At 51.0% G+C, this 26,975-nt stretch overlaps 4 protein-coding genes across 6 annotated transcripts; 3 read left to right on the top strand and 1 right to left on the bottom strand.

The window, feature by feature from the left end:
* The first annotated feature begins 292 nt into the window (after nucleotides 1-292).
* Nucleotides 293-4,058, top strand: VTN (vitronectin). The gene is given in 12 exon segments (XM_036836931.1): nucleotides 293-310; nucleotides 1,149-1,272; nucleotides 1,366-1,485; nucleotides 1,562-1,925; nucleotides 1,987-2,008; nucleotides 2,011-2,070; nucleotides 2,072-2,098; nucleotides 2,101-2,130; nucleotides 2,390-2,546; nucleotides 2,713-2,864; nucleotides 3,273-3,630; nucleotides 3,862-4,058. Coding segments are annotated over 11 exon segments (1,467 nt in total). The 5' UTR covers nucleotides 293-310; nucleotides 1,149-1,208; the 3' UTR covers nucleotides 3,975-4,058.
* Nucleotides 4,059-5,296: 1,238 nt separating this feature from the next.
* Nucleotides 5,297-6,983, top strand: SEBOX (SEBOX homeobox). Its single transcript, XM_036837476.1, has 3 exons — nucleotides 5,297-5,359; nucleotides 5,523-5,683; nucleotides 5,856-6,983. Exons 1-3 carry the CDS (start codon nucleotides 5,329-5,331, stop codon nucleotides 6,234-6,236), a joined length of 573 nt encoding a protein of 190 aa, XP_036693371.1. The 5' UTR covers nucleotides 5,297-5,328; the 3' UTR covers nucleotides 6,237-6,983.
* Nucleotides 6,984-12,427: 5,444 nt separating this feature from the next.
* TMEM199 (transmembrane protein 199) lies at nucleotides 12,428-16,472 on the bottom strand. 2 transcript variants are annotated; one of them, XM_036838078.1, is made up of 6 exons: nucleotides 16,212-16,472; nucleotides 14,420-14,493; nucleotides 14,007-14,096; nucleotides 13,452-13,494; nucleotides 13,127-13,239; nucleotides 12,428-12,828 (listed from the first exon to the last, which is right to left on the bottom strand). In XM_036838078.1, exons 1-6 carry the CDS (start codon nucleotides 16,420-16,422, stop codon nucleotides 12,733-12,735), a joined length of 627 nt encoding a protein of 208 aa, XP_036693973.1. In that variant the 5' UTR covers nucleotides 16,423-16,472; the 3' UTR covers nucleotides 12,428-12,732. The 2 variants fall into 2 exon arrangements, with proteins under 2 accessions (XP_036693973.1, XP_036693974.1); XM_036838079.1 differs by having other exon boundaries at nucleotides 12,428-12,825; nucleotides 16,212-16,462.
* Nucleotides 16,473-16,545: 73 nt separating this feature from the next.
* On the top strand, nucleotides 16,546-25,277 carry POLDIP2 (DNA polymerase delta interacting protein 2). 2 transcript variants are annotated; one of them, XM_036838075.1, is made up of 11 exons: nucleotides 16,546-16,783; nucleotides 18,115-18,196; nucleotides 19,377-19,474; nucleotides 20,171-20,267; nucleotides 20,438-20,513; nucleotides 20,755-20,862; nucleotides 21,315-21,451; nucleotides 22,262-22,288; nucleotides 22,498-22,623; nucleotides 23,609-23,688; nucleotides 24,213-25,277. In XM_036838075.1, exons 1-11 carry the CDS (start codon nucleotides 16,623-16,625, stop codon nucleotides 24,325-24,327), a joined length of 1,107 nt encoding a protein of 368 aa, XP_036693970.1. In that variant the 5' UTR covers nucleotides 16,546-16,622; the 3' UTR covers nucleotides 24,328-25,277. The 2 variants fall into 2 exon arrangements, with proteins under 2 accessions (XP_036693970.1, XP_036693971.1); XM_036838076.1 differs by lacking the exon at nucleotides 22,498-22,623.
* Nucleotides 25,278-26,975: the final 1,698 nt, after the last annotated feature.

Genomic DNA, 26,975 nt, shown 5'->3' with positions numbered 1-26,975 from the left:
CTTCGGTTTTACGTTGGAGACACTGGGATGACACCGGAATGTGAGGGCAACACGGTTGAGTGTGCCTTTGCCCTACTAGTGGTTAATGCAATTATAATAGCAATTCTTGCGACACTTTATGCCTGTTTCTCAGTTAAGTCTTACATCATGCCTACGAGGTAGCAATTACTGCTCCCATTTAACAGCCGAACCGACTGAGGTCCATGGAGAAGATTCTCCAAAGTCACACTCCCCTCTGATAATAGAACAGAAAAAAATCATCGGAATCTCTGAGGATCACTCCCTCCAGGTGCTGGGAGGACTTCCAGAGGTATGTGAACTCCTGAAAGTGGGCACAAGATCAGGCGTTGTGTGCCAGTGAGCATTTTCTAGGTAGAGGGATCCTATTTCTCATTAGAGCCTAAAAGTGTGGGGAACTGGGCCACTTGTTACCGATGGGGGAGGATGAGGGTGGGGACAGGGAGTGGCCTGCTGAGAAGCAGTAAATTAGTGGAAGACTCAGGAATTGCATCCAGTCCAAAGGGTTAATATTCACCCAACTTACCGTGCTGTGAAGACCAGCTTGGGGACATCAATGCACCCTGGAGATGAACCCAGAAATGAAACTTTGTCCTTTTATGATAAAAAAAATTTCCCCAGCTCCTACCCCCTCTTTCACTGCCCTAAATACACAAGGGGTGGGTGAACCACCCAGCCAGGGATGTGCCTGATCAAACAGATCACAGGTCAATAACCACTAATGGAGAATGAAGTTGGAGCTACTCCAGGAGTTGGGCATTTTGTCTGCTTTAGCTCCCAACACCCTGTGAGGCGAGTATGATTAGTCTCATTTTGCCAAAAAGAGAACTAAGGCAGGTAAAGCAGTTTGCCCAAGGTCCCACAGCCCGAGAGCGGCAGAGTGGGACTTCTTTCTGCCCTCCAGATTCACTGTGCCAGTGCTCTTCGGAGATGCCCCTGAGCTTGGTACGGATCCTATTCACAGCTCTCCCAGGCCCGGAGTTCCAGGAACATGACCCTCTGCTGCAATAGCCTCTGGGGTCGGGGCACTGGGGGCTGGGCTGGGGGTTGAGCAAACAGAGCAGTAGAAAAGGCAGCTCCTCTTCTCCGGTTCCCCTCCTCCTTGTCTTGCCACTCCCTCCCTTCCTCAGGCATCAGAGCAGAGACCGCAGAGAACCTACTTCACCAGGCTCGAGGCTGGAGGCCCTGCCATGGCATCCCCAAGGCCCCTTCTGATGCTGGCCCTGCTGGCGTGGGTTGTTCTGGCTGACCAAGGTGCCGGAGGGTGTTGGTGGCCATTTGGGTCAATGTAGGGTGGGCCAGGGTGGTCTGGGCTTGGCCGTACCAACTGAGACCCCCTCCCCACAGAGTCGTGCAAGGGCCGCTGCACTGAGGGCTTCAACGCCGACAGGAAGTGTCAGTGTGATGAGCTCTGCTCTTACTACCAGAGCTGCTGCTCCGACTACGTGGTCGAGTGCAAGCCCCAAGGTGTGTTCAGAGTGGCTGGGCGGGCCTGGGGTCCCCTCTGCAGCTGGAGACTCACTACCACCCTCCCTGCCTGCAGTGACTCGTGGGGATGTATTCACTCTGCCAGAAGACGAGTACAGCTTCCATGACTACCGCGAGGAGACCAGATCCAATACCAGCGTCCAGGCACAGCCAGAGGGCTCCACCCAGACCTTTGTCCAGTGGGTCCAGCCTGAAGAGACTCCTGGGCAGGCACCTGTTCTGAACCCTGAGGAAGAAACCCCAGGACCTGGGTGGGGGAACTCAGAGCCTGAGGTGGGGCCCCTCAGTCCCGAGACTGGTAATCTAGGGATCTCCGAGTCCCCAGCAGAGGAAGAGCAGTGCAGTGGGAAGCCCTTTGATGCCTTCACCGACCTCAAGAATGGTTCCCTCTTTGCCTTCCGAGGTGACTCGGGGGGCAGGTTATGGGGGTGGGGGTCTGCCCCAGGAGCATCCTGCCTCACACAGCCTCCCTCCCTCTAGGCTCTACTGCTATGAGCTGGATTGAAAAAGGCAGTGAGGCCTGGGTACCCCAAGCTCATCCGCGATGTCTGGGGCATCGAGGGTTCCCATTGATGCTGCCTTCACCCGCATCAAAACTGTCAGGGGAAGACCTACCTCTTCAAGGTGCCAGGCCCAGGGGCTGTGGGTCAGGGCCGAGCGTATCTAGGCAGAGGTTGAGGGCTGCTGTGCCCAGGATCAAAGTGGGCAAGAAGGCTGGATTCTGGCCTGTGGTCCCTGGCTGGGGCTCTGTGAGGACACAGAAGCCCAAGGCTCCAGGTCCTGGGTGACAAGCCTGGAACCAGGGCTCCCGCCTTGGGCGGGGACTCTGCCTCTGTGCACAGCCAACTGCCTCCTCACCCTCTTCTCCTTCCCGACCCCTTAGGGTAGTCAGTACTGGCGCTTTGAGGATGGTGTCCCGGACCCCGATTTCCCCCGCAACATCTCTGAAGGCTTCAAGGGCATTCCGGACAACGTGGACGCAGCCTTGGCCCTCCCCGCTCATAGCTACAGTGGCCGGGAGCGGGTCTACTTCTTCAAGGGTACTCGGGAGGTGGGTGGGAGGGTGCGCACGCAGTGGAGCAGTCTTGGTTTTCTTTAAGCTTCACTGGCGACAGGCCTCAGATTATCCTCACCCCCCTTGCCAGGAGCTCCTAACTTCCGCAGCCTCTGGGCTTTCCAGACTTGCTCATGGCCACCCTTCCCCAGGGAAACAGTACTGGGAGTACGAGTTCCAGCAGCAGCCCAGTCAAGAGGAGTGCGAAGGCAGCTCCCAGTCGGCCGTGTTTGAACACTTTGCCCTGATGCAGCGGGACAGCTGGGAGGACATCTTCAGACTTCTCTTCTGGGCCGTTCCTCTGGTACAGAGGAGGGCAAGTCTTGCTTCCCCGCTCGGAGGGCTGGGATCCCCCAGGGTAGAGGTAGGCTGAGCTGGCCTGAGGGGCTGTGACTGTGCATCATCGGTCAAAAGCTGTTGCTCAGGCCAGACTTTGCTTCTGTTGACCCTTTGTAGGGGAGGCTTGCTCCACCTGGACCCCACACCTTGGACTTTGCCTAGCACAGCCAAGAGCGCAAGCAGCAGAAGGAGGAAGCTGTAGCTGAGGCAACAGGGGAGGGATTGTGGTGGAGGAGGCCAGGGGAAGAGTACTGGAACAGGTAGTCGGAAGGCTGGGATGCTGGGCTCTGCCGTTCACTTGCTGTGTGTACTTGGACACAGGCATAGCCCATCTGACCTCCAAGGCTCCCCATTAACCCCTTCCTTGCCACAGATGGTGCTGGAAAGCCCAGGTTCTCATCAGCCAGGACTGGCTGGTTTGCCCGGACAAGTGGATGCGGCCATGGCTGGCCACATCTACATCTCAGGCTCAGCTCCCCGCCCCTCTCGGACCAAGATGACCAAGTCTATGCGTCGCAATCGTAAACGCTACCGCTCACGCCGTGGCCGCGGCCGCAGCCGCAGCCGCAGCCGCAGCCAGAACCCCTACCGGCAATCTCGTTCCACCTGGCTGTCCTGGTTCTCCAGTGAGGAGATAGGCCTGGGAGACTATAACTATGACAACTACAAGATGGACTGGCTTGTGCCTGCCAACTGTGAGCCCATCCAGAGCGTCTACTTCTTCTCAGGAGGTGGGAGCCCTTGCCAGCCCTGGAGCTGGTCTAGCTGGGTCATCTCTGCTGTCCCTGGTCCCCATGGGCTGAGCACAGCCCTTGAATGGTGACTCCAAAATGCCAGGCCAGGAGTCCTCTGGTGCATTGCGGATGTTCACTCACCCTTCCAGGAGAGACCCAGGTCTTCTTAGGGCAGGATGGGCAGGGCCAGGCAGGGTCTCACGCACCCTCTCCCAACCTCTCTTCCAGACAAGTACTACCGAGTGAACCTTCGCACGCGGCGAGTGGATGCTGTGATCCCTCCCTACCCACGCTCCATCGCGCAGTACTGGCTGGGCTGCCCAGTCCCTGCCCACGAGTAGGAGTCCGAGTCCAAACAGCTGGGCCTCTGCTGCTGCCTCCTCCAGCATCCTCCTCCCAGCTCAATAAAGATCCCTTGGCCCTGAGTTTAAGACTACTGTCCTGACTGGGGCGGACAGGCAGGAGGCAGGGGTCTGCCTGGGTAAAGGAGGGGAACTTGGGCAGTCAGGGTGACTTGGGGGAGGGGACAGAGGAGATCCTTCTTTGTGTCCACCCTGTGTTGGGCTCAGGCCCTCTCCATGAGCCAGAAAAACTGTGGGTTGGGAGAGCCTCATGAGAGCAAGCCTTCCTCGCACACAGAGCAGCCCCCAGCAACCCACCAGCAGCTAAGCAGGAGCTTGGACCCCTCTAAGGATGACAGGAGTCACCAAGATACCCTACCCAGCCCTGGGTTTGTTTCGCCTCTTGTCATTGACTATGGTCTTGGAAGGGGCAGGGGGGCAGGAGGTGGTGGGTTCCAGCTCAGCTTTTCTACCCATCCTGGACCTGAAATGCTGTTAGCTCAGACCATTGAGTCCCTGGGGAAGCGGTCACTGTGCTCCCCCAAACCTATCCCTATGATAATGGGCCTTTGAGGTCTCTGTCTTGGGTCTGGGGTGCAGAGCACTGAGGCAGGGGAGACAGGAAGGGCAGGAACAGAAAAGAAATTCAAATGCACCTATTTCTCTTAGAAAAGTGGCCCAGAAGACTTCCAAACGATGAGTACACTGTAAAAACAAGCATCTTTCTCAAAACCCCTCAAATGGACTTGTGGAACCTCCTCTGGTTCCAAGTTCCCGGACCGTAGGAAGTCCATCTGGGCTCTTGGAGGGCCGGGTGCAGGCAAAGCTCTAAAGCAGAACTGAGGGTGATCTGGTGGTGACGTCTGCTCCCAGCCGTGCTGAGGGGGGGGGGCTGCCGCTCATCTGCTGTCCAGCTTCTCATCCTGTCCAGCTCCCCCAGCCCCATCCTCAGGTGTGGGATAGGACGCCACCCACTCTCCCCCGAAGGCAGCCATCACCAGACCCCCAAGAGGAGCATCTAGAGAGGGATCTCGTTGGCTTCCTGGACGGAGCCCTGGGAGGATTTTCACAAAGTACAGGATTTCAGACACAGACTGCCAGAGTTTGAGCTTTGAGGAGGGGGCGCTGGGGCCGGCTTCTTTTGTGAAGCCCCAGAGGAACAGGCTTGCCCCACCCATGCCCCTGCAAGCCCCCTTTTCCTCCGGGGCTTCTCAGCCCTCCTCCAGCTGGACGCTAAACCTCGCCCCTCCTGGAGGCGGGGCCAGCCTTCTGAGCAGGATAAAACTCCAGGCGGAGGGGAGTGGTGTGGGCACAGCCTTGGCATGGCCATCTGGCTCCTCACTGTGCCGGCTCCATGGCCAGCCCAGTGGACGCGTCCCCTGCAGGTGATCTGGTGGGGAAAGGGTGGGCAGGGGGAGGATGTGGGGAAGGTATGATGGGGAAGGTTGAAGAGGGGTGGGGAGTAGGGGCTTCAGGGTCTGTTGGCTTTGAGGCTGCAGTGGAGGCTCTTGCAAGGAGTCCTGACTTGACCCCCATCCTGGCCTGCAGGCCATGCCAGTGGGTTGGGTCCCCACCGGAGGAAGAGGACCACCTTCAGCAGAGGGCAGCTGCTGGAGTTGGAGCGGGTGTTTGCAGCACGGCCTTACCCCGACATCGGCACCCGTGAGCACCTGGCCCGGGTCACCTGCCTCCCTGAGGCCAAGATACAGGTGAGCTGTGACCACCCACCCCACCTCAGGGTCGGGGTGCTCTCACACAGCGGATTTCTAAGCTTGACTCACAGTCACTTCTCTCTGGATATCCTGCCTCCAGGTTCTGCTTTCCCTGTACCTGGGGGGAGGGGATGCTGGCACCAGAAGAGACTCCTTCTTTCCTTACCAGGTGTGGTTCCAGAACCGCAGAGCCAAGAGAATCAAGACTAGGAAGCCAGGAGGCCTAAGTCCCAGGCCCGAGCCTCCCCAGAGATCCCGTTCTCTTCCGGACACCATCCAGCAGTCCTGGGAGCCCCGCACCCTTGGCCAGCCTCCACCCTCCAACAGCACAGCTCAGTGTGCCTCTGTGTGTCGACATGCCTCCTGTCCAGCTCCTGGCTTGGGTCCAGGGCAGGGCTGGGTAGGGGCTAAAGCTACGGCCCCATGGGGACCAGCTGGGGCTTCAGGGGTCCACGTCTCTTCAGAGCGAGCTACTCCCCAGACCTCACTGGGCAGCCTGTCTGACCTCATCTATGCCTCGGCCATTGTCACCAACCTGGACCACTCCTAATCTAGGTCTAGAACTTGCAAGTCCCTTCCTCTGGCTCCTGTAGCCCATCCTGCCCCTTAAGACTGAACACACCAGAACTGGATCCCCTGCCCTCTCCTTTTACACAAGGGAGTTCTCTTATGGGAAGAAAGTTTAGCTCAGGGATCCCTCTCTTCCACTGTCCTCCAGGCCAGCCTAGATGCGGGTGCTATGGATTGACAAGGGCCTGGCTTCTGCTACCCAGCACCCCGCCCCTCCAGGGACACCTGCCCATCATCTCGGCAGGAGGTACCTACAGAGGGATGAGGTAGGAGCCCATGTTTCCCACTTCTCCTGCCAGGCCTGGTCCCCAATTCTTCTCATCACAGCTGACAACACGTCCTCCCTCTAAAGGAGAATGGGCAGCTGCCCCTCACCCAAGGGCCCTTCAGGCCATTACCTAACTGACTGTTAAGTGAGCTAGGAGAGTGCTGATACTAATTTTAGACTGCAGGGATCAATCCTTTTACAGTTCAGGGCCCCCTCTCCTGTCCTCCTGCCACCTGGACGAATTAATCAGAACCATGGATCTGAAGAGGGAGTGGTATTAAAGTAATAAAGTAGAAATAGGAACGCAGGGCTTACGTTGATTTAATTTTCACAAATATCCGATTGGCTGCCCTCTGACCCTGGGCTGCAGAGACAACCTGACAGATTCAGGATGGGGTGGGTGTGGTGCATGCGGCAGCATTGGGTTTTGGTATCACTGTCATCTGTAATACCAACTAATCTCCAAATAAAACCCAAACTCTGTACCTTAATCTGGATTGTTGTGTGCTGCAAATGAATTGGGACGGGGGCCGTTTGCTTTTGAAATTTATCTCCATCACCTAATCCCTAAATAGGGCCAGGTTCCCCACAGATTCTGGGTGGGAGGTATTACCCAGGCTTCTGCTGGGATTGGTTAGAGGGAGAGTTAATCGAAGGGCTTAGGGCTCTGGCTGACAGACCCTGGAGAGATGGGAGCCTCAGCTGCATCCCCTGCTCCTCGTCCCACTTGTTCCAGGACACTCCAGCTGCCTCCACTTCTGGAGCTGCTCTGCCTCAGAAAGAAAATCGTGGGATCTGCAGTTGGTCTGTGCTGGATTCAAATCCTGGCTGCTATGTAGTCTTGGAACTCTGCAAAAATCTATGAACCCAAAAAATGGGGATGATAATACTCATCTCCTCTCTGTTTTGGGAACGAGAAGCAATAATGTAGGTGAAGGGCTTCACGTGGTGCGTGACACGTTGTAAAAGCTCTCAATGCACGCTAGTTCCCGCTCCCTCTCCCTACGGCGGGCCATGAGAAACTGGGAAGGTCCCAAACTTCTTGCTCTTCTGGTCTCCTGCCAAGGACTCCCCTTTCTCCCTGGGAAGCCCTGGACCCAGAATGCACTGGAGAAAGCATGGTACAGTGAGACAGAGGGAGTGGCTGGGGCTGAGAGCAGACAGAGTTCCCTTCTCTGGGATGAGAACCAGAGGACAGGTCACCTGATTCCTATTTCTCATTCTGCCCTTGCAGATGGAGGCCACCTGCACCATGGCCATTTCCTCAGCAGGCACTAAGGCTTTGACTGCTTTAGCCCCAGTAGTCAGCCCATAAAGGAGCTCTAAATTGATGCCACAGAAACCTATTGGCTTGTGAGTAGGGGGCTGGGATCAGGTAAGGATGCCATCCCAAGAAAGAGGAGTGTGTGGGGAATGACTCCAATGGCATCCTGAGAAGATGCCCTGGGTCAGAAGCTATTTAAGAAGCCCTGCTCCACGGGAATTCCCTGGCGGTCCAGTGGTTAGGACTTGGCACTTTCACTGCTGTGGGCCCAGGTTCAATCCCTGGTCGGGGAGCTAAGGTCCCACAAACTACTTGGCAAAAAAAAAAAAAAAAAAAGAAGAAGACCTGCTCTTTATCTAAAATTTGGAAGTCTTCCAACCTGAATCCAGGTACATGGAGGCTGTGAAAACTTGAGGATATGGGGGCAACCCGGCCCACGGAGTTCAGCACAGGTAAGTACAGCCATGACTCTCCACAAAGCTTCAGTGTAAGCTTTTTTTTTTTCTGTCATGTTTCAGGGTTGTATCACAACTTAATTTGCACAATAATATCTTTGTATAATAATTTTTATTTTAAAATGTATTTATTACTATAATCTACTTAATCATCTTACTGCTGATTTTTAAGTTGAATCCAATATAGAATTTTTTTTTTTTGGCCGCACCGCTCAGCTTGCAAGATACTAGTTCCCCAACCAGGGATTGAACCCAGGCCCACGGAGCACCAAGTCCTAACCATGATGTCTCCATGTCGCCTGTGAAGTGAAGGCTCATGTCTGCCCAGTTCAACGCCTCTCACCCTTCTCACCCTGGAGTTGATAAATTACCAAATTTCATCTTTCCCTTTTTTTTTTTTTTTTTGGCTGCACCACGCGGCTTGCAAGATCTTAGTTCCCCAACCAGGGATCAAACCCATGCTCCCTGCAATGGAAATGCGGAGTCCTAACCACTGGACTGCCAGGGAATTCCCTCCAATATAGAATTTTATTATTAGACATAACTCTGAGATGAACACTGGCATGTATTACAAACATCACTTACAGATATTGATAAATCACTTTTTTGTGTGGGTAGCTTTTATTTTTATTTATTTTTTAGGGGGAATCCTATTGAACTTTATTTATTTGGTTTTGGTGCTTTAAAAATTTTTTTAAATTTTATATTGGAATATAGTTGACTTACAATGTTGTGTTAGTTTCAGGTGTACAGCAAAGTGATTCAGTTATACATATAGATATATCTATTCTTTTTCAGATTATTTTCCATTATAGGTTATTACAAGATATTGAGTATAGTTCCCTGTGGTACACAGTAAGTCCTTGTTGATTTATCTATTTTATATATAGAAGTGTGTATATGTTAATCCCAACCTCCTAATTTATCCCTCCCCCAACTCTTTCCCCTTTGGTAACCGTAAGTTTGTTTTCTAAGTCTGTGAATCTGTTTCTGTTTTGTAAATAAATTCATTTGTATCATTTTTTTAGATTCCACATATAAGTGATATTATATGATATCTTTCTGTAACTTACTTCACTTAGTATGATAATCTCTAGGTCCATCCATGTTGCTGCAAATGGCATTATTTCATTCTTTTTTATGGCTGAGATAAATTGCTTTCTAAAAGGGTCGTTGGTATGCTTTTTTTAGATACATATATTTTATTTTTTATTTTTTTATAAATTGATTTATTTTTTATTTATTTATTTTTGGCTTCCTTGGGTCTTCGTTGCTATGCGCGGGCCCTCTCTAGCTGTGGCGAGCGGGGGCCACTCCTCGCCGCGGTGCGTGGGCCTCTCGCTGCGGTGTCCTGTTGCGGAGCACGGGCTCCAGGCATGCGGGCTCAGTCGTTGTGGCGCACGGGTGTAGCCACTCTACGGAATGTGGGATCCCCCGGGACCAGGCCCTGAACCCATGTTCCCCACACTAGCAGGCAGACTCCCAACCACTGTGCCAGCAGGGAAGTCCCTACATATTTTTTAAATACCTCTTTTTGCTGATCCCTGATGTAGATCATCAGAACTGTCCAGATATCTTTAGGTCAGTGTGTGAAATGTTTTCTCTAAGAAGAGTTGAAATGGAGGATGGTTCTATATTACTGACTAAAGCCAAAGAGCAAAGTGATGATCAGTTTAATTCCCAAGTCTGTCTTATGGCACATGAGTTGTCAGGCTCCCTAATACCAAAGCTTAATAGTGACCCCACAAAAGTATAGGCAGTATTCTCCACTCTTCCCTCGAGCACCCTAAGTATGAAGTAAAAGAAAGGAGAGAGAATATAGAAAATTAGGAACTGCATCAGACCCAATGAATACTTCAACCTCGGACTCCTGAAGGTCAGGAAGAGAAAAAAAGAGCTAACAATTATTAAGCACATGGTGAGAATGAGTTCCCACTCCATGTTAGTACTTCGTATGTACTTTCATTTGACCAATTTTCTAACTTTAGGAAGGGACTGAATAGTGTTAAGTGTGGAGAATGGTGACATGACAGCCAAGAGCCAGGGGTTCTAGTTTTGGCGCTAATAAGCTCTGTGGCCTTGGAGGTGATCCTCATGAATATTAGTGTCTTTGTGAATTGCTTGGTTGGGAAAATTAATCTAAGTTTTTGTGGCATTTAAAAATTCTGTGGTTCTCTGTTGTTTATTTATTTATATTTTTGGCTGTGTCAGGTCTTTGTTGCTATGTGCCGGCTTTCTCCAGTTGCGGCGAGCAGGGGCTACTCTTCGTTGTGGTGCGCAGGTTTCTCATTGCAGTGGCTTCTCTTGTTGCGGAGCACGGGCTCTAAGCACGTGGGCTCAGCAGTTGTGGTGCACAGGCTTAGTTGCTCTGTGGCATGTGGGATCTTCCCAGACCAGGGCTTGAACCCGTGTCCCCTGCATTGGCAGGGGAGGCAGATTCCTAACCACTGCACCACCAGGGAAGTCCCTGGTTCTCTGTTCTGATTTGTATGTTTCAGGATAAAATCTGTATACTTTTTCCCTCATTTTTCTTACTGTTCTCGGCCCATATACCCCAGAGATATTCATTGTCAAAGGTGGAGAATGGAATACAGACCAAAGCAAATAATTCAAATAGATTTTTTAAGCACATAGCATAGATATTGGTCTGAAGGTTAAAGCTCTTTCCATTTGCAAGACCCAGTCACTTGAGAAGGGATGATGTCTACAAGAATTCTAAAAATCTGGTTTGGCTTTGCTTATCAGGAGCAATGAGTGACTCGGTGTAGCTTTTTAGCTCAATCTTAAACAGTCTGGGTTGGTAGAAACACTGTAAAACGCCACCTGCATCTTTTCTCACAGTTGACATTTCTTCCAATCAACAATAGATATCCTAAGATTTCTCAACAAAGTTATCTGAGGTATAACAGAAGGGCCTAAGCCCTCCCTCTCTCTCATGCAGAATATTGCCCTGAGAGGCTGACTTGCTATAATTCAAGAAATTGGCAATATTGTAGAGGAAACATCTACTGAGCCAATGAGTGTATAATTTCTAAGAACAGAATAGTGTCCTGGGGAAAAAAAAAGACCATGGGAGCTCATACACTGAACAAACGGAAAGACAGAATCCACCATTAGGAGCAGACCCTGACCAATTCTCACAACTATGGAAATCTTTGGGCTTTTGTGTTGTCGTGAGATTTGAAATAAGAATACACTGGATACAATAAATATTTATTGGATAAATAACAATGCTGCTATAATTTCTAAATGTCTTATAGAGATTCTATCAATACACCACTAATCTAAGTTCTTAGAAGTTTAACATTACATAGAGACTTCAGGACAACCTAGGAGTCTTTGGCTCCATTTAACAGAGGAAGGACCGAAGTTGATCATTTGACCTCAGCCTCAGTTTTGCCTTCTGGAAAAGGGGCCTAAAACCACTTCCTTTTCCAACCTCCAGGATTGTTGTGAAGACAAAAAGCAATCATGTAAAACAATTAGTCAACTGTGAACTTTTACATACTATTGTTTTGCACTTACCCAAACATGTTTAAGAATCCACATAAAATAACCTACATTAGGCTTATGTATAACAATATGTACACATATCATATATATTATAAAGTGTACACTCATATTTATATAATTATACGTAGAGTTAAATCTGAAAATAGTCCCGTCTACCAAGAATGTCTCCCTTTATTAGTTGAGACAATTCACAGTAGGCATACTCTCCCCACAAATACAAACAAGCACAAGGGGTTTTGCAATTAAAAGCAAACATACTGTTTTGCCATCTGAACTGTTTTCATTTTTGGAAGCAGAGCAAAGGGTGATAGGAAGGTGGGAGGTTTAAGGAGGGCTGGTGAGAGGTGGAGACGGGCAGAAGCATATAGAAAATCTGAGCAAGGCAAGCAGAAGGAAGAAGATGAAGACAGAAACTAAGATTCCAATAAGGTAGCTGCCTTGCTTCTGATTCCACCATCCTGTACCACCCGGCTTTCTCTTATTTGATGTCCTCTAATTGGTTCCTCTTCCAGCACAAACTGAAGAAAGGGAATCCCTTCTGCTTTCTTGGAGTCTTCTAATCTAAATTACAGGTCTGCATCAAGATGTGTGGAGCAAGGATGACCACTGATTTCTGCACCTGGGCAAGTTCAAGGCAGTATGATCTACTTCTGGAAAGGCCTGGATTCTCTTTACTTCCAATGGAAAAAAAAAACCCAGCCCCAGCAATGCCCAGAATGGACTGTAGAAGGCAGATGGGCACCGGGTTCAGGAGAATGTACAGCTAGACCAGTTCTTTCCAGTCGTTGTCTGAGTCTCCTCTACTGCCCACTCTGTAAATTGACAGAGGATGGGGCTCCGCACAGGAACAGCAGGTGGTCTTGGCTCGGCCCTCTGACTAACCGGAGCTGAGTACAAAGAGCCTGATGGGTTGACTGAGAATCAGTGATTGGCAGCTGGGAGCCTGGAGTCTCCAGACTTTGATGATGAAGCACGGTTACAGCTCTCCCAGCTCACCTTCCATCACCCGCACCATGATGTACAGCTCAGCCAGACCCACCACAGAGGCCACGATCAATGCTGCCAGTACCTGCTGGGAAGTGTGAGAACCAGGCTTAGGGGATGCAGGCCAGCTTCCAGCTCTGCAGCCTCTAGCACCTAATAAGGATGGAGAGGACCTCAACCCAGCCCATAAGTTGGGGGGAAGTGAAGAAAAGAGGATCTGGATTCTCCTGAGGTTATTACCTACCCCTATGACTGTTGGATAGATCTAATGTCCCCCTTGTTTATCACATAAATACCTAACCTGTTCAAGGCATTTTCACATACGTCCTCCCTTTCCCACTAACACTCCCACCTGGGGCACCCTGCCCTGACCAGTACCTACTCACCGAGGTCATTTCTGTGAAGATATACTGGCTTCCAAGGTAAGTGCAGACGAAGGCAGCTGCCACCGTGACAATGAAGTTAAAGATGGTGATGACCAGAGCCTTCACTGACCTCACTTTGGGGAGGAGCCCAGGGAAGAAACCGTTAGGTCAGCATCCTCCAAGAGGCCCTTTTATCTCACAGCTGCCTCCCCCCTCAGCTGGGTTTCCCTCCAACAGCAAGCCTGAATAGCTCAGGCTTAAACCCAGAGCACTGGAGTGGGAAGGAGGGCCATGACTGACCGGTCCCAGGGAGAGGCTTTAGCAGCCTGATTCCCTAGTCCCTCACCTTGCTTTCCCAGGTCACTGAGGGTTCCACCATGCCTTGAATCCTGGGAAAAAGAAAAAGCAAAGGATTTCAGAATGGAAGAAGCTCAGAGCCAGCCCAGCAAGTATTCATTTGTCAGTCTGGGCTCAGCCCTCTTTATTACCCAACACATTACTTCTGCCTTCTCCATGGATTTTGTCTGGGACCAGTTGGATTCTTCTCTGGACCACAGGTCAAGCATTTCAGAGAAGAGACATAGGTTCCCAGTACCCATGTACCCCTCTCCTGCTCTGGGGCAGGAGCATACAGAGAATAGGAGGGAGCCCTGTCAGAAGAATGGCTCCAGGCTCATCCCCACCCTCTACAACCTTTAAAAATCAGTCACCATCTGAGTGCAGAGTCTCAGTAAATGAGTTGGGAATTGTATTTGGCTTGTACGCAGCACAGAGCTTCTACGGTCCCTTAATAGTATATAAACCAAGTTTCCACGTTGCTTCGTTCATCTGTACCTCTTCCCAGTGCAGGGCCCTGCTTTCAGGGGCTACACAGTCCATGTATTGAAGAGTGGGCCCTTACCTGACAGGTGACATTGCGGGTGATCCGCTTATATTCCTCATTGGCCAGCTGTATCTTAATCTTCTCCAGACGGGCAACTAGCTCTGGGTTCTGAGGCAGAAAAATCAAATGAGAAGAATGATATTCCCAGCTTGCTAGAAAGCAGGTCACAATCACTAGTTTTCAGGGGACAAAGTACTGCTAAGAAGACCCACGTACCAGTTCTGCCTCCAGTGCTTTGGAAACTTTTTTTTTTTTAATTTCAGTTTTCCAAGCTGTCAGACTGGGAGGACAATATCTGGTTCCCCCACCCCAGCATTCAAGGATTTAAAAGACAAATTTTTGAGCCCAAATGTTGATTCATAAATTTGGATGTATCATGAGTAAATCCAACTCAACCAACACCCACTCTCACAAACATATCCCTTACATACCCGAGGAGGCTTCACAACCTCTGGGAGATAGATTTCACTGCCTTCTAGGAGCTCATGAAGGTATAGTGTGGAACCTAGAAAGAAAAGATTTCCACAAACGTAATGATGCATAGAGCTGAGGTTGAAGGATTAACATCAGAGAAGGGTCTAGCTCTTCAGTTCTTTCTACCAAAATAAAACATGGCCATGCCTGTATCAATTCATCTCCAGGATCATTTTCAACTGGGAAGAAACTAGGACAATCCCACATAAGTATCTCCTAGTGCTACATACTGACTTTAATTGTTGGCTCTCAATTACCCTACCAATGTCACAGCTAATAACATGTAAGCCATTTATATCTGCCTTTAAGTTAGGTAATTTCTGTGGCCACAACAGAACTTGCCCTAAATAGGTTTAAGGCGTAGTGGTGGCAAATACTCACAGGACACTGTACTAGAGTGATCTCTAAGGTCCTTTTTAGTTCCAATAATTGAAGAATCTACCCTTCACACTTCTGGGTAGGCTGTTAATTCTGGCAAAAGACCTTACATGTCAGTTAATCCTACTGCCCCCCTTTACATGTTCAGGGAACTGAGGCCCAAGGAAGAGAAATGACTTCTCCAAGAAGAGTTAATAGCAGAGCTAGGACTAGAACACAGATGCTACTCCCAGTTCAGATCTTTCAACACACTTTCCCATCATCCTATATCCAAAAACAAAAACAAACAAAAAAATCCCATTAGGGAATTCCCTGGTGGTCCAGTGGTTAGGACTCCGCACTTTCACTGCTGAGGGCCCAGGTTCAATCCCTGATTGGGGAGCTAAGATCCCACAAGCTGAGCGGCGCAGCCAAAACAAACAAAAAACCATCAGATTTGGCACTCTTGCTAAGAAATCCAGATTCCCAAACAGGGCAAGCTCACTATGCTAAGATGTTTTTTAATGTGGCTTAAAAGAAAGAAACTGAACCTGTGCAGTGGTATTGAGTTAGAACTTGGACTTCCTCAAGGGTCAGGTGGGCCTAAGTGGGCCTGGAAGTAAAGAGGAGACTCAAGAGAACAGAAACTGCACAAGTAAATTTTGTCATCCACGAAGAATTCCCATGGAAATTATGAAGGGAGTGGGTTCCCCAGGGTTTATGAGGTGACTCTTGGGTTGGCCAGATGATCATTCCATGGGTGAAGGAGAGTGATGGATTTGAAACCCAGTCCCCCTAAAACTGAGTTCCCTTACTGAGTTTATAATTAATCTCTCTATCCAAAACTTTATTCCCTTTCTTGTCCCCTCTAACCTCAATCCTTTGCTAACAATACTAATGAACCAGAGTCAGATGACTAAAACTGCTATTGCTGATAACATCTTTAATGTACTAAAACTGCTGTTATAGATATCATCATTAACCTGCAAACTCCGGTTGTTCCTCCAGGGCAAGGTGAGCTAACAGACGCCAGAGCCATGGACCACCTGGCCTGAGAATCCTAAATCAGAGACATCCTGACTCGCAAAACGACAATTAGGAAATGTCACATGACAGTGATTATTCCCAGCCTCTTTGTTCTTCTCCCTTAAACGAAAACCCCTTAACTCAAAGACCAAGCTGAAATGGATCTGAGGCTTGTCTCCCACTCCCTTGCTTGGCACCCTGCATTGAACACTGTACTTTCCTTCACCACAACCCTGCCTCAGTAGATTGGCTTTGCTGGGAGTAATGCAATCCCTCATAAAAATGCTAGAGGTAGGAAAAAAAACCTCAGGAGAGACTAAACTCTGGAAAAAAGGAGGCGACTCTGGACTGGAGACTGGGGCTCACCCCTTTCTCTCAGGTACTGATGCAGGTCCCGGATCAGGCGGAAAGAAACCAGGCGAGCGGGGCCAGCCGAGCGATCGCCGCCCTTGTGCTTCTTCCCTAGCACGGCCTCAAGCTCTGCCCGCAGCTTCCCGGGCAGCTGCTCTGGCTCCAGCTCCCCGCCGGGGCCCAAAGCGCGTACAAGTCGCTCGCCAGCTAACAAGGAAGACGCCATGACTAGCTCACTTTAGGGTCAGGTGACGCCGGGCCGGGACTTCCGTCCGCCTGTGCCGGAAGGAGCGCGAAGCTCGCGGGGCGGGGCAGAGGGCCAAGGGGGCGGGGAAGCGGCGCGGGGCAGTGTGGGGCGGGGGCGGAACGCCGCCCGGCGGCGGGTCGGGCCCTGTGTCAGCAGCCCAGCGGGTACTCGGGCGGGACATGGCGGGTTGTGTGGCCCGGCGGGCCCTGACCGTGGGCAGTCGCTGGTGGTCCCGGTCGCTGACCGGGGCCCGGGGGCCGAGGCCGCTCTGTGCGGCGGGTGGAGCTGGGACCTTCCCACCAGTGGCGACCACGACGACGCGGAGGCACCTCTCGTCCCGGTGAGGGACGGAGCACGGGGGCCGAGCCCGGAGCCCAGGGAGCGTGTCCCGGGCCAGAGGGGAGGTCAGGGAACCCGGCCGGCTGGGGGTGATTGGAGTTCGACCCGGGAGAGGGTTCCGGCCGGGAGCCGACTGCGCTGCCCGCACCACGTGCCAGGAGCGGACAAGGGAGCGCGGCCCAGAGCCCTGGGTTGTGCAGGGCTGGCTCTGAGGGGGAACTACTGACCCTCCCGGAGCGAATCTTACTTCCCCGAATGCGGGAATCCGAGCGCCGCTGTTACTGGGCAGCCCTTGAATTAAGTCTTAGGGCTTTCCCTCAGCCCGTGACTGGGCCAAGGCGTCCCACAGAAAGATGTTAGAAGTGGGAAACAGGACCCGAATCTGCGCCCTGCGTGGGTCCCAGGTTTCAATGTGACCTTGGGGACACACTTTCTCTTTATGTGACTTGGGGAAGGGGGTTTGAGGCCATGGGGATGGTGTGAGCAGCGTCTCTAGGGATGGGCCAGGCAGATCAAATTGGGGCGGGTGAATCAAGTGGCAGGAAGCATAAAGTTCACACCTCCAAAACAGTAAGAAGACAGTGCTTTGAAGGACCCCTAGAAAGAGCAGCCCTGTCCGGAGAGACCACTGTAAGAGCTGACCTTTTAGTGGGTGAGATTAGACACGGACACTGGGGAGAGATGATAGCTATTTCCAATTTAAGGCTCCTGTGAAAACTGATTAAATCTGAACAAAAACTAGATTGAGAGAATAATACTAGGTGTAGTGCAGGGGTGAGGACTGCAGTTTAGAGGGGGAGATGGACATGGAATTATAACACAAAATAAGTATTTTTTGAGCACCGTTTATACACTAGGCTTTGAGGGGGAGCACAGGCTAATCAGACACAGGCATTGCTCCCAAAGAACTTGCAGTCTCTAATGGAGATAAGACAGGGACACAAATAACTGAAATGCAAGGTGGGAAGGGCAGTTAAAATGCTGTGGGAGTTCAGGAGGGTGGGTCAGGGAAGGAATGGAGGCAAGGCATACAATTAAGCAGGGTCTGAGGGCATGATATGAGGAATGCTGAGAGTCAAGAGAGAAGAAAGTGATCTGGGAGCAGTCAGATCTTATGGAGGCATCTGTGGCTGGACCTCAAAGGAGGAAAGGCAGAATCTCTGTGGAGTGGTGACTTGGCAGGACCCTTACCTGCTTCAGCTGGCCCCACTGCTGTGACCCTTCTCTGCTGTCATTGCCCTGGCCCCTCAGTATCCTAGTAGCTTTTACTGATGGATTAGTATCCTTCACTTCTTAGCTGTTCAGTTGCTTGTTCTTTTCCTTCCTAATCAGAAACCGGCCAGAGGGCAAAGTTTTGGAGACAGTTGGTGTGTTTGAAGTGCCAAAACAGAACGGAAAATATGAGACTGGGCAGGTGAGTGCTGGGCTGCGTCATCTTTCATTTTCACTGTGTGCTCTGCTTCTGAAAGGGTCAGATTTGGTCACAGGAATGAAAGTTACGGTTTTCTGCCTTGGTGTTTGGTGCCAGACCAGAATCAAGGTTTTTTTTTTTGTTTTTTTTTTTTAAGGCGGGTTTTCTGTTTTCCTGGATTTGAATACGTTTCATGTGTCATTGGGTTCTGTTTCCAAGTTAGTGTGGACAGAGATGGTTTGGACTGTATTGAGGAGAGAGTCCTGTTGCTGAAGAGTCATCTAACATAGTGGCTGGTGGGAAGCCAGTGGAGGGAGCTTTCAGAAAAGCAAACCTGCTTTCTGATGCTTTGTCATAGTTGAACTGATTGCAGTGAAGTAAGCTCTGGGTGTGAGTCTCTTTTTCTATGTCAGCTTTGTGCCAGATCCACTGAGATAGATTTAGGCCCCTTGTAGGTAAGGAGGACTTTTTGTTTATTCAACTTTTTTTTTTTCCGTGTGCCTACAATGGACTGAGCTTTATGCATTGGTGTTAACTCAGAAAGCAATGCCTTCATGGAGTTGACAGTCTAGAAAGGAATTACAATATGCAAATGGTCAACGGCTGTACAGTGTGCTAACTGGAGGGGAGGTGAGCGAAGGCTTCCTAGAGGCCTCAGCTATGGCCTAAAGGATGAGTAGGGGCTTCCCTGGTGGCGCAGTGGTTAAGAATCTGCCTGCCAATGCAGGAGACACGGGTTTGAGCCCTGGCCTGGGAAGATCCCACATGCCGCAGAGCAACTAAGCCCGTGCGCCACAGCTACTGATCCTGCGCTCTAGAACCCGTGAGCCACAACTACTGAGCCTGCGCTGTAGAGCCCGTGCTCCACAACAAGAGAAGCCACCGCAATGAGAAGCCCATGCACCGCAACGAAGAGTAGCCCCCAAAGCCTGTGCACAGCAACAAAGACCCAATGCAGCCAAAAATAAATAAATTTAAAAAAAAAAAGGATGAGTAGAAGTCAGCCAGGTAAAGAGGCAGTAAACATGTTCCAGAGTTGGTCTGAGTGGATCACAGAGTTCAAAGGAAAGAGTAGCAAGACCTTGTGCTGGAGTTGCCACCACCTGTGCCACTTAGTGGTCGGGGCCCCACCTGGATGGACCTGCTGGGCTGCAGACTGACTGAGGCCTCTCTTTTCTCCCAGCTTTTCCTTCACAGTGTTTTTGGCTACCGAGGCGTTGTCCTGTTTCCCTGGCAGGCCAGACTGTATGACAGGGATGTGGCTTCTGTAGCTCCAGAAAAGTAAGTTTCCCTATCGTGCCTCACAGTATCCTCAGGAGGAGGCCTGACTCATGGCAGACATACATAATTGGGGTCCCAGCACTGAAGACAGCATTCTTCTGGGCCTTAGGAGCGGTCCCAGAACACTCCCTTGGCACTAATGCCCATGGAGACAAAAGTGTTGAGTGCCAGGGACAGTCTTAAGCTAGGGGGTCCCTTTAGGTCTCCCCAGGATGCTCTCCCAAGGCATTCTCAATTTGCATTATAAGTACCCCAGAGGGCATCTGGGGGACCAGGCTTCCTGATTTCTTGATGTTCAGTTAGAATCTTTTCCTTAATCTCTTATCATCACTAGAGTACATTAAAAAAGAAAAGGCCCAGCTCCATTAAATGATCACAGACAGCCCCTGGGATGTGAGAAGAGTGGGGTGCTCTGGGCTCCAGGGACTAAGGCAGCAGTTTGATATGCTCAGCGTGGCCCTTTTTTTCTAAGAGGCATCCAGAGAGTAAGACAAATGATGACTCTACACCACACTCTGTTGCTTGCCCCTGACTGAGGAATGCTGGGCCAGGGTGTGCTGCACAGCTACCCAGCTGGTGCTAAGCTCCTTCAGCTCGGGCACCGGTCTGTTTAGGTGAGGGGGTGGTAGGGAGCTGGGGCAGGCACCGCTTCTGTTTTTCTGGGGTTGATCTTGGGCTTCTTCTCCTGCCGCATAGAGCAGAGAACCCTGCCGGCCACGGCTCGAAGGAGGTGAAAGGCAAAACTCACACTTACTATCAGGTGCTGATTGATGCCCGAGACTGTCCACATATAGTAAGTAAGCAAGATGGTTGCACCTGGGGTTCCTTTCCATGGGAAAGCCCCGAACCGTGATGGGGACTAAGAGAAGGAGAGGGGTCAAACAGGCCCAGATCAGCACTGGGCCCTAAGTCCTCAGGACTGGATAGTGACCGAGAAAATCTCTGACTCGCTTCTTGCCTTAGTCTCAGAGATCTCAGACAGAAGCTGTGACTTTCTTGGCTAACCATGATGACAGCCGGGCCCTCTATGCCATCCCAGGTGAGTAAGGAGCGTCTGAGTGGTGCCTGTCGATGAGGAGGGTCTGGTGTGTCTCAGGGAGAGGATTCTGAGGCCTTTCTGCTGTCCTTTAATCTGCTGGGAGGGAGTATAGATGCTGAGAGCAGGGGTGCCAGGGTCATCCCACCCTGCCATGAGGCCAGGAATTGTGTTTCTTTTCAGCCCCATTCCTCCCCCCTCCTGTGTGAGTTTCACTGTCTCTTTGTCTCTGTCTCTCTGCCAGGCCTGGATTATGTCAGCCATGAAGACATCCTCCCGTACACCTCCACTGATCAGGTTCCCATCCAGCATGAGCTCTTTGAAAGATTTCTTCTATATGACCAGACAAAAGGTAACCTCTATCATAGAGGGAAGGTGGAGTGGGAGGGCCCTTTCCTCAAAGAGAATATCCCAGAAGCAGTTTCAAAGCTCTATTTCTACAATCTTATTTAATCTCCCATTAGACCTGTCAAGTAGATGGCTATTATCTCCTCCTCACAGATATGGAAACAGGCTCAGGGATGATGAGAAGGGACTCAAGGTTGCTAGGTGGTGGCAGAGTGAGGTCTGAAAACCAGGGCTCCTAACTCCCCGTCCATTTCTCTTCCTCTGACGTCACATACCTCCTCAGGGCTTATTCTTGGTAGGCAGTTCTGTGCTTTCTTCCAGCCTGTGCTTTTGCTCATGTTTGGGTGTCTTGTTTACCTGGGCCACCGCTGGGAAGGGTTCTCTAGGAGGAGCAGTTGGGCAGGGTGTAACGCCCCGGACGCTGGCCTGGACTAACCAGTCGATCTCTTGCCCCAGCACCCCCTTTTGTGGCTCGGGAGACGCTACGGGCCTGGCAAGAGAAGAATCACCCCTGGCTGGAGCTCTCCGATGTCCACCGGGAAACAACCGAGAACATCCGTGTCACCGTCATCCCCTTCTACATGGGCATGAGGGTATGTGCCCAGCCTGGGACCTCCCCTCAGGGCTAGGCCCCCAGGTTCTGTGTGGTGTCCCCAGTGACTGCTGGTGTGGGTTCCAAATTTAAACCACGTGCCTGTGGTTCTGCTTTCAAGTGCTGCGTGTATTGATTGGGATTGAGCAGCCTCTTGGCAACAGCTGACACCAAGACCTAGAGCGAGGAAACTCTCAGATCCCAGGAAGGGGGCCTCCTGGCTGACTCTTCCTTCTCTTCCAGCTCAAAGGGAGCCATGTCTATGAAGAATATACACATACTTGTTTAAATCAGTGTAGGCTCATCTTCCCACTTTTTATGCATTTATTGAGCTATTTTTTGCTTGGCCGTAAGGTCCTGGGGATACAAATATAAATGAAACCCTGTCCCCTGCCTTTCAGAAGCTCATGGTAGTGGCGGGAGGCCAACATACAGCATTCCAAGTATTGAAATAAGGTTGGGATATGGAAAGGCCGAGGAGGAGGACAGCAGCCTGGACCAGCAGTAATGTGGGGGAAGACAGGGAGGGTGGTGAGAAAGGGAAGAGCCCCAGGGCTGGTTTTTGTTGGCATCCAGCTCTGTTCGTGATCTTGATAGGATGAAGAGGAAGGGCGCCAGGGATGGACCCAAGGGAGGCTGCCTCCCTCTGGGCTTGTTGGCCATAGTTGAGACATCATCAACCCACAGATACCTGTGGCTTTGTTGTCTTTGCAACGTTCCTGGAATACATCCACTCCCTTGGAGAGCTGTTGATTGGAATAGACTTGTTCCTGCCCTCTGGGCCTGAAATTCTTTGTGTTTTTTCCCCCAGGAAGCCCAGAATTCCCACGTCTACTGGGTGAGTGTCTCCCTCGGGAGGAGGGGAGCTCAGGAGGTGTACCTGTGGGCGCAGGTTGGGAGGTGGGCAGGTTTACCTCTGGGGGCGGGAGGTGAGACGGTGCAGTGCTGGTGTCGGTCTTTGTTGCCCTTTGCTCTCCTAGAATTCCAAGGGGGCTGGCCCAGGGTCTGTTCCTTCTCAGATGTGAACTCTCTCCCCTACCACCGCAGTGGCGTTACTGCATCCGCTTGGAGAACCTCGACAGTGACGTAGTACAGCTCCGGGAGCGACACTGGAGGATATTCAGTCTATCCGGCACCTTGGAGACAGTGCGGGGCCGAGGGGTGGTGGGCAGGGTGAGCATCTTTGGGCCAATAATGCTCAGTTTCTAGTCTTGCCCAGCAGGCCTAGGAGCTTAGTGCATGGTTTCCTCCTCCTCTGTGGTTAGGGACAGAGGCTCAGTGTGTGAAAGCTTAGGGCTGTTTGGGGTGAGAAGTCTCACCCATGAGATCGGTTTTCTTATAACGCATTTCACAGATGAAGAGACTGAGACTGAGACTGTTGTTTAACTAGCCCATGGTCCTATAGCTAGTAGTCGCAGGGCCTGGGTTTGAATCCAAGTGAGTCTGCCATCAAAGCTTGTGGTTGCCAGCCTTTTTAAAAATCTATTGGGATGCCCTTGGGTGGGGCGTGGACCCGCCACCACTCCTGGTCATCCTTCCTCTGCCTCTTTACACGTGTACATCCTCTGCTGGTCCTTGAAGAGATCTGATTTTGCAATTCCTGTGTTACCCTACCCAGTCTCCTGAGAAATAAAGTCATGAGAGAGGACCACATTCAACAGGCATTTATCCATGTTAGCAGGGAGTTGGGGAAGCAGCGTGGGATAGAAAGAACAGGGCTTTGGAGTTAGTCTGTTTTCAAATGCCCACTGTGTTGTTTATTTACTGCATAACTTTGGGCAAGTTAACCAAAATCTCTGTTTCTTAGGATCACACCTATTACTTTATGATTACCAGCAGACTTAAGTTAGCAGAAGTTTGCTGAGCACAATGTGGCTCCTGGCACTTAGGTACTTAGTGAATGGATGCTGGACAGGGTATTTACAGAGTAGATCCTGGGCTTAGCATCTCTGCCTGTAACCTCAGCCATTCAGTCTGAGATTGTCTTTCCCAGGGTCAGAATAAAAGGCCCAGGTCAATGGCTGTGCTGTGGAAGGTGCTGGTCGGCTGTTATGGTGGGAGGCATGAGGGGGCATCCAGCCCGGACTGGCAGTCAGCATGTGGCCCCGGGGTACAGGGAGCTTGTCTGGCCTGACCTATTTTGCCTGAACCCTCACAGGAACCAGTGTTATCCAAGGAGCAGCCCGCATTCCAGTACAGCAGCCACGTCTCCCTGCAAGCTTCCAGTGGGCACATGTGGTGAGTAAGCACATGCTGGGGCAGGGGCAGCTCAAGTCCACGGACACTGCAGGTCAGAAAAGTGAGAGCTTATAGCTTGCAGTTAACTCTGGACCAAGTGAAGTCCTGAGGTGGAGTCTTATCTGCTGTTCATTGCTGTGTGGGTCTTGTCTGATTTATGACTGTTTTCCAGTTCCCTGTGATTTTGTAGAATGAGGACTTAGGTCAAAGAGGTCTGGTGACTTTGATGCTGCACTGAGTTGCCCATGTAGTCGAGTTTTTTCCCTGGTGTTTCACTCCTTAACCTGAAAGTATAGTTGGGTAGCTTATGCAGGGTGCATCTAAGGGCCAGATTCAGGAGAGCTTCATTTCTTCTTCTCACATAGGGCCAGGATAGGCTCTTGGGTCTCTGATCAGTGTTGTCCTGGCATGAGCCAGGCAGAAGAGAGCCCACGCCTGTCTTATCCTGCCTCAGTTCTGGTGCTGAGGACATTGGGCTCTCCAGTCTTCAACCCTCACTCTCTCTAAACCAGTTTCTCTCACAGGGGCACATTCCGCTTCGAGAGGCCTGATGGTTCCCACTTTGATGTCCGGATCCCTCCCTTCTCCCTTGAAAGCAATAAAGATGAGAAGACACCACCTTCGGGCCTTCACTGGTAGGCCAGCTGAGGCCCTGAGCACCCAGGCTCGGACCCCAGAGAACAGCTCACATCCCACAGTTGCTGCAGAACTCTGTCATGGGCCATAGTGGGTCTCTTAATTGTTTGCACCTTTTGATTGTGGGGTTCTTATTTTGGCGGGTGGAGTATAACTGTTTTCTCCAGAAGACCCACGTAGGACTCCTCCAAGGGTGGCCATCCCCGTAAGCCCTGCCTACGCTGTGTTCCAGTAAACCTTCCGATCAGGAACTCTCTGTGTTCAGACGCCATACAGGCTAGGAAACTGGAGGAGTTTCCTAGCCTGTCACACAAGTTGTTTAGAATGTGAGGTTTGGTCAATAAACCAGTGCACGCTTGGCCCCCCTTGCCATTTCTGCCCCCAGGGTCTCAGGCTCCCTTTTTGACCCGGCAGGGGCCCTTCGTTGCTGTCCTTACTGCCCTTCCAGGAAGCTGCCCCTTCAACTAGAGTATCTGTCTCCTTCCTGAGGCTGGGGGTTGGCCGATGTCTCCCAGGTCACTCAGCCAGTGAGGCGGGGGCTGGACTGGACTCTTGTTCTCTTTACCCTCTGCCAAGTGCAGAGCGGGAGGCCAGCGTCAGGATCAAAGAAGTGGCTCAGCTCTTCGTGCTGGCCAACTATTGGCGTTTCTGGCCTCCGTGGGCCTGGGGGAGGAGTGAGGCAAGCCTGTCAGGTTTTCCGGAGCAATGGGCTTGCCAGCACAGGTCTGTCAAGCCTCCAGATCACAATTGCAGAAACTCAGCCAAGGAGTGTTAGGTATGGACAGTGACGAAGCCAGTCTACTTTCTGAGCTTCTCACAGATCTCCAAGAGCCAGAGATAAAATGTGCTGCATTTTTGCCCTGATTCTTAGGATTCCTGCTCCCCCACTACTATAGTGATTGTTACAGAGGTCGTTTTCTTGAATTAATATTAAATTTCAGTTCCAACCCTTATTAGTGTTGTCCTTAATCCTCCACCAGGGGGAGCCTGGGTTGCAGGGCAACTGAGTGCAGTGGGGCATAGGACCCAGTGAGAACATAAGGTCAGGTGGTGAACAGAAATACAATTATGATGTCCACAGCAGCGAGCTGACCAAGCTATACTCACTGTAAGCACAGCTCTGTACCACTGCAGTGTAACACAATTTTATTAGAGATTAGTGTTTTTTTTCCATCACCTACGCTGAGCAACAAAGAATTGTAGTTACATGATAAAGAAGTTCTCTCATGTCAGGACCTGTGCCATCCTTTAAGCAGAACTTGCTCAGGTAACAGATTGATTAGCACCTAATCCTGGTCCGTGTAGTTAACAGCAGGCTTCCAGTTGTCTCAGAAACTGACAAGAAGCTTTGACCTTCATCCACACTTTTTGTTTACATTCCCCTGGGCTGCTTAGAGTTGAAAAATTCACACAGCCAAGAGCTGCTTTCTAAGTGGGGCTGGAAAACTCAAAGAAAATACCCCAAACCCTTACACCACAGTCTGATTTTAAAAGCTAAGATTACTTCGGTGAGTTCAATGTTAGTATTCAATATTTAAAGACCAAAGAGATATTTTCAGTTGGACGACATAAGTGCCCAGAGTCCCAGAAAGACTGCTCACCACTGAGACAGCTGAGGATCTGAATGTCAAAGCAGTAGAGAGAGGCTACAGGGGCTGGGGAGGTCAAAGGACAAGCATTAAAATGCCTCAGTGGGGAGCTGGGACTTTGAGTATTAAAGGGCTTCAGGAAGGCAGCTGAGGAAACAGACCAGGGGCCTCAAGCAGAAGCATTCCAGTCACTGTGGGAAAGCCACAAAGCCAAAGCCGGAATCCGGTCAAAGAAATGGATTTGTCTTCATCTTGTTACTCCAGTGAAGGCTGGAAGAACCGTTTGTAGCTGATCACCAAGGTGCCTCACCTGGAAGTCTTTATACGTTCAAGACTGCGACAAGTGAAAAACGCTTGATTAAAGTCACCTTTCCCCTGCCCCACCGTGTCATTTCAGGTCCTTGTGAGTGTCTGCTAACCCTGGCCTGGCATTTGCCCATAGGCTCATGGGGTCAGCCGTGAGCAGCCGTCTAGCTGTAGTAAGAGTAGTCAAGAGACATGAACTTGATAAGCTATGTCCCTTCCTGACTGAGTGGGTACTGCTAAGTGCTATGCTGCTTCGTTAGGCTGGCTGAACAGCTCCCTCCCTGGCGGCATTCTTTTGGAAAAGAATTCGGATAAGCAGCCTCCTAAGGGCCAAGCCAAACAGAAGGGAATGAATACCAAAGCCCTGAAGAGGAACTTGCACCCTTGCCCAAGAGCCAGTGCTTGTATCTCCACAGCCAAGTACCCAACAAGAAAAATGAAGAAACCTTTCAAGGCTCTTAGGCTACTCACATTATCCTGTGTTCAGGGACTCACCACTGGGCAGAACCACCATTCCCCAGCCAGGACACAAAACCAATAGCATGGATGCAGGGCAGGGAGATGTATGGCCAAGCAGAGCCGCCTCTGCACAGGGCCTCCAGGAACGTGGGGCTCTGCGTTTGCTGTCCTCAGCTGATGGGCAGGCAGGTGTGGTGCCCACGGGCTCCACAGCCTTCCTGCTGCAGCTCATGCTCCTGGCTGCAAGCAGCTCCTGGCCCCCGTGATGGCTCTTTGGGTTTAGAGGAAGTGAGGACA

The sequence above is a fragment of the Balaenoptera musculus genome, chromosome 20 (assembly GCF_009873245.2).
Source record: "Balaenoptera musculus isolate JJ_BM4_2016_0621 chromosome 20, mBalMus1.pri.v3, whole genome shotgun sequence".
Taxonomy (NCBI): Eukaryota; Metazoa; Chordata; class Mammalia; order Artiodactyla; family Balaenopteridae; genus Balaenoptera; species Balaenoptera musculus.
The sequence above is the reverse complement of the archived record's forward strand: the minus strand, read 5'-3'. Positions and strand labels throughout refer to the sequence as shown.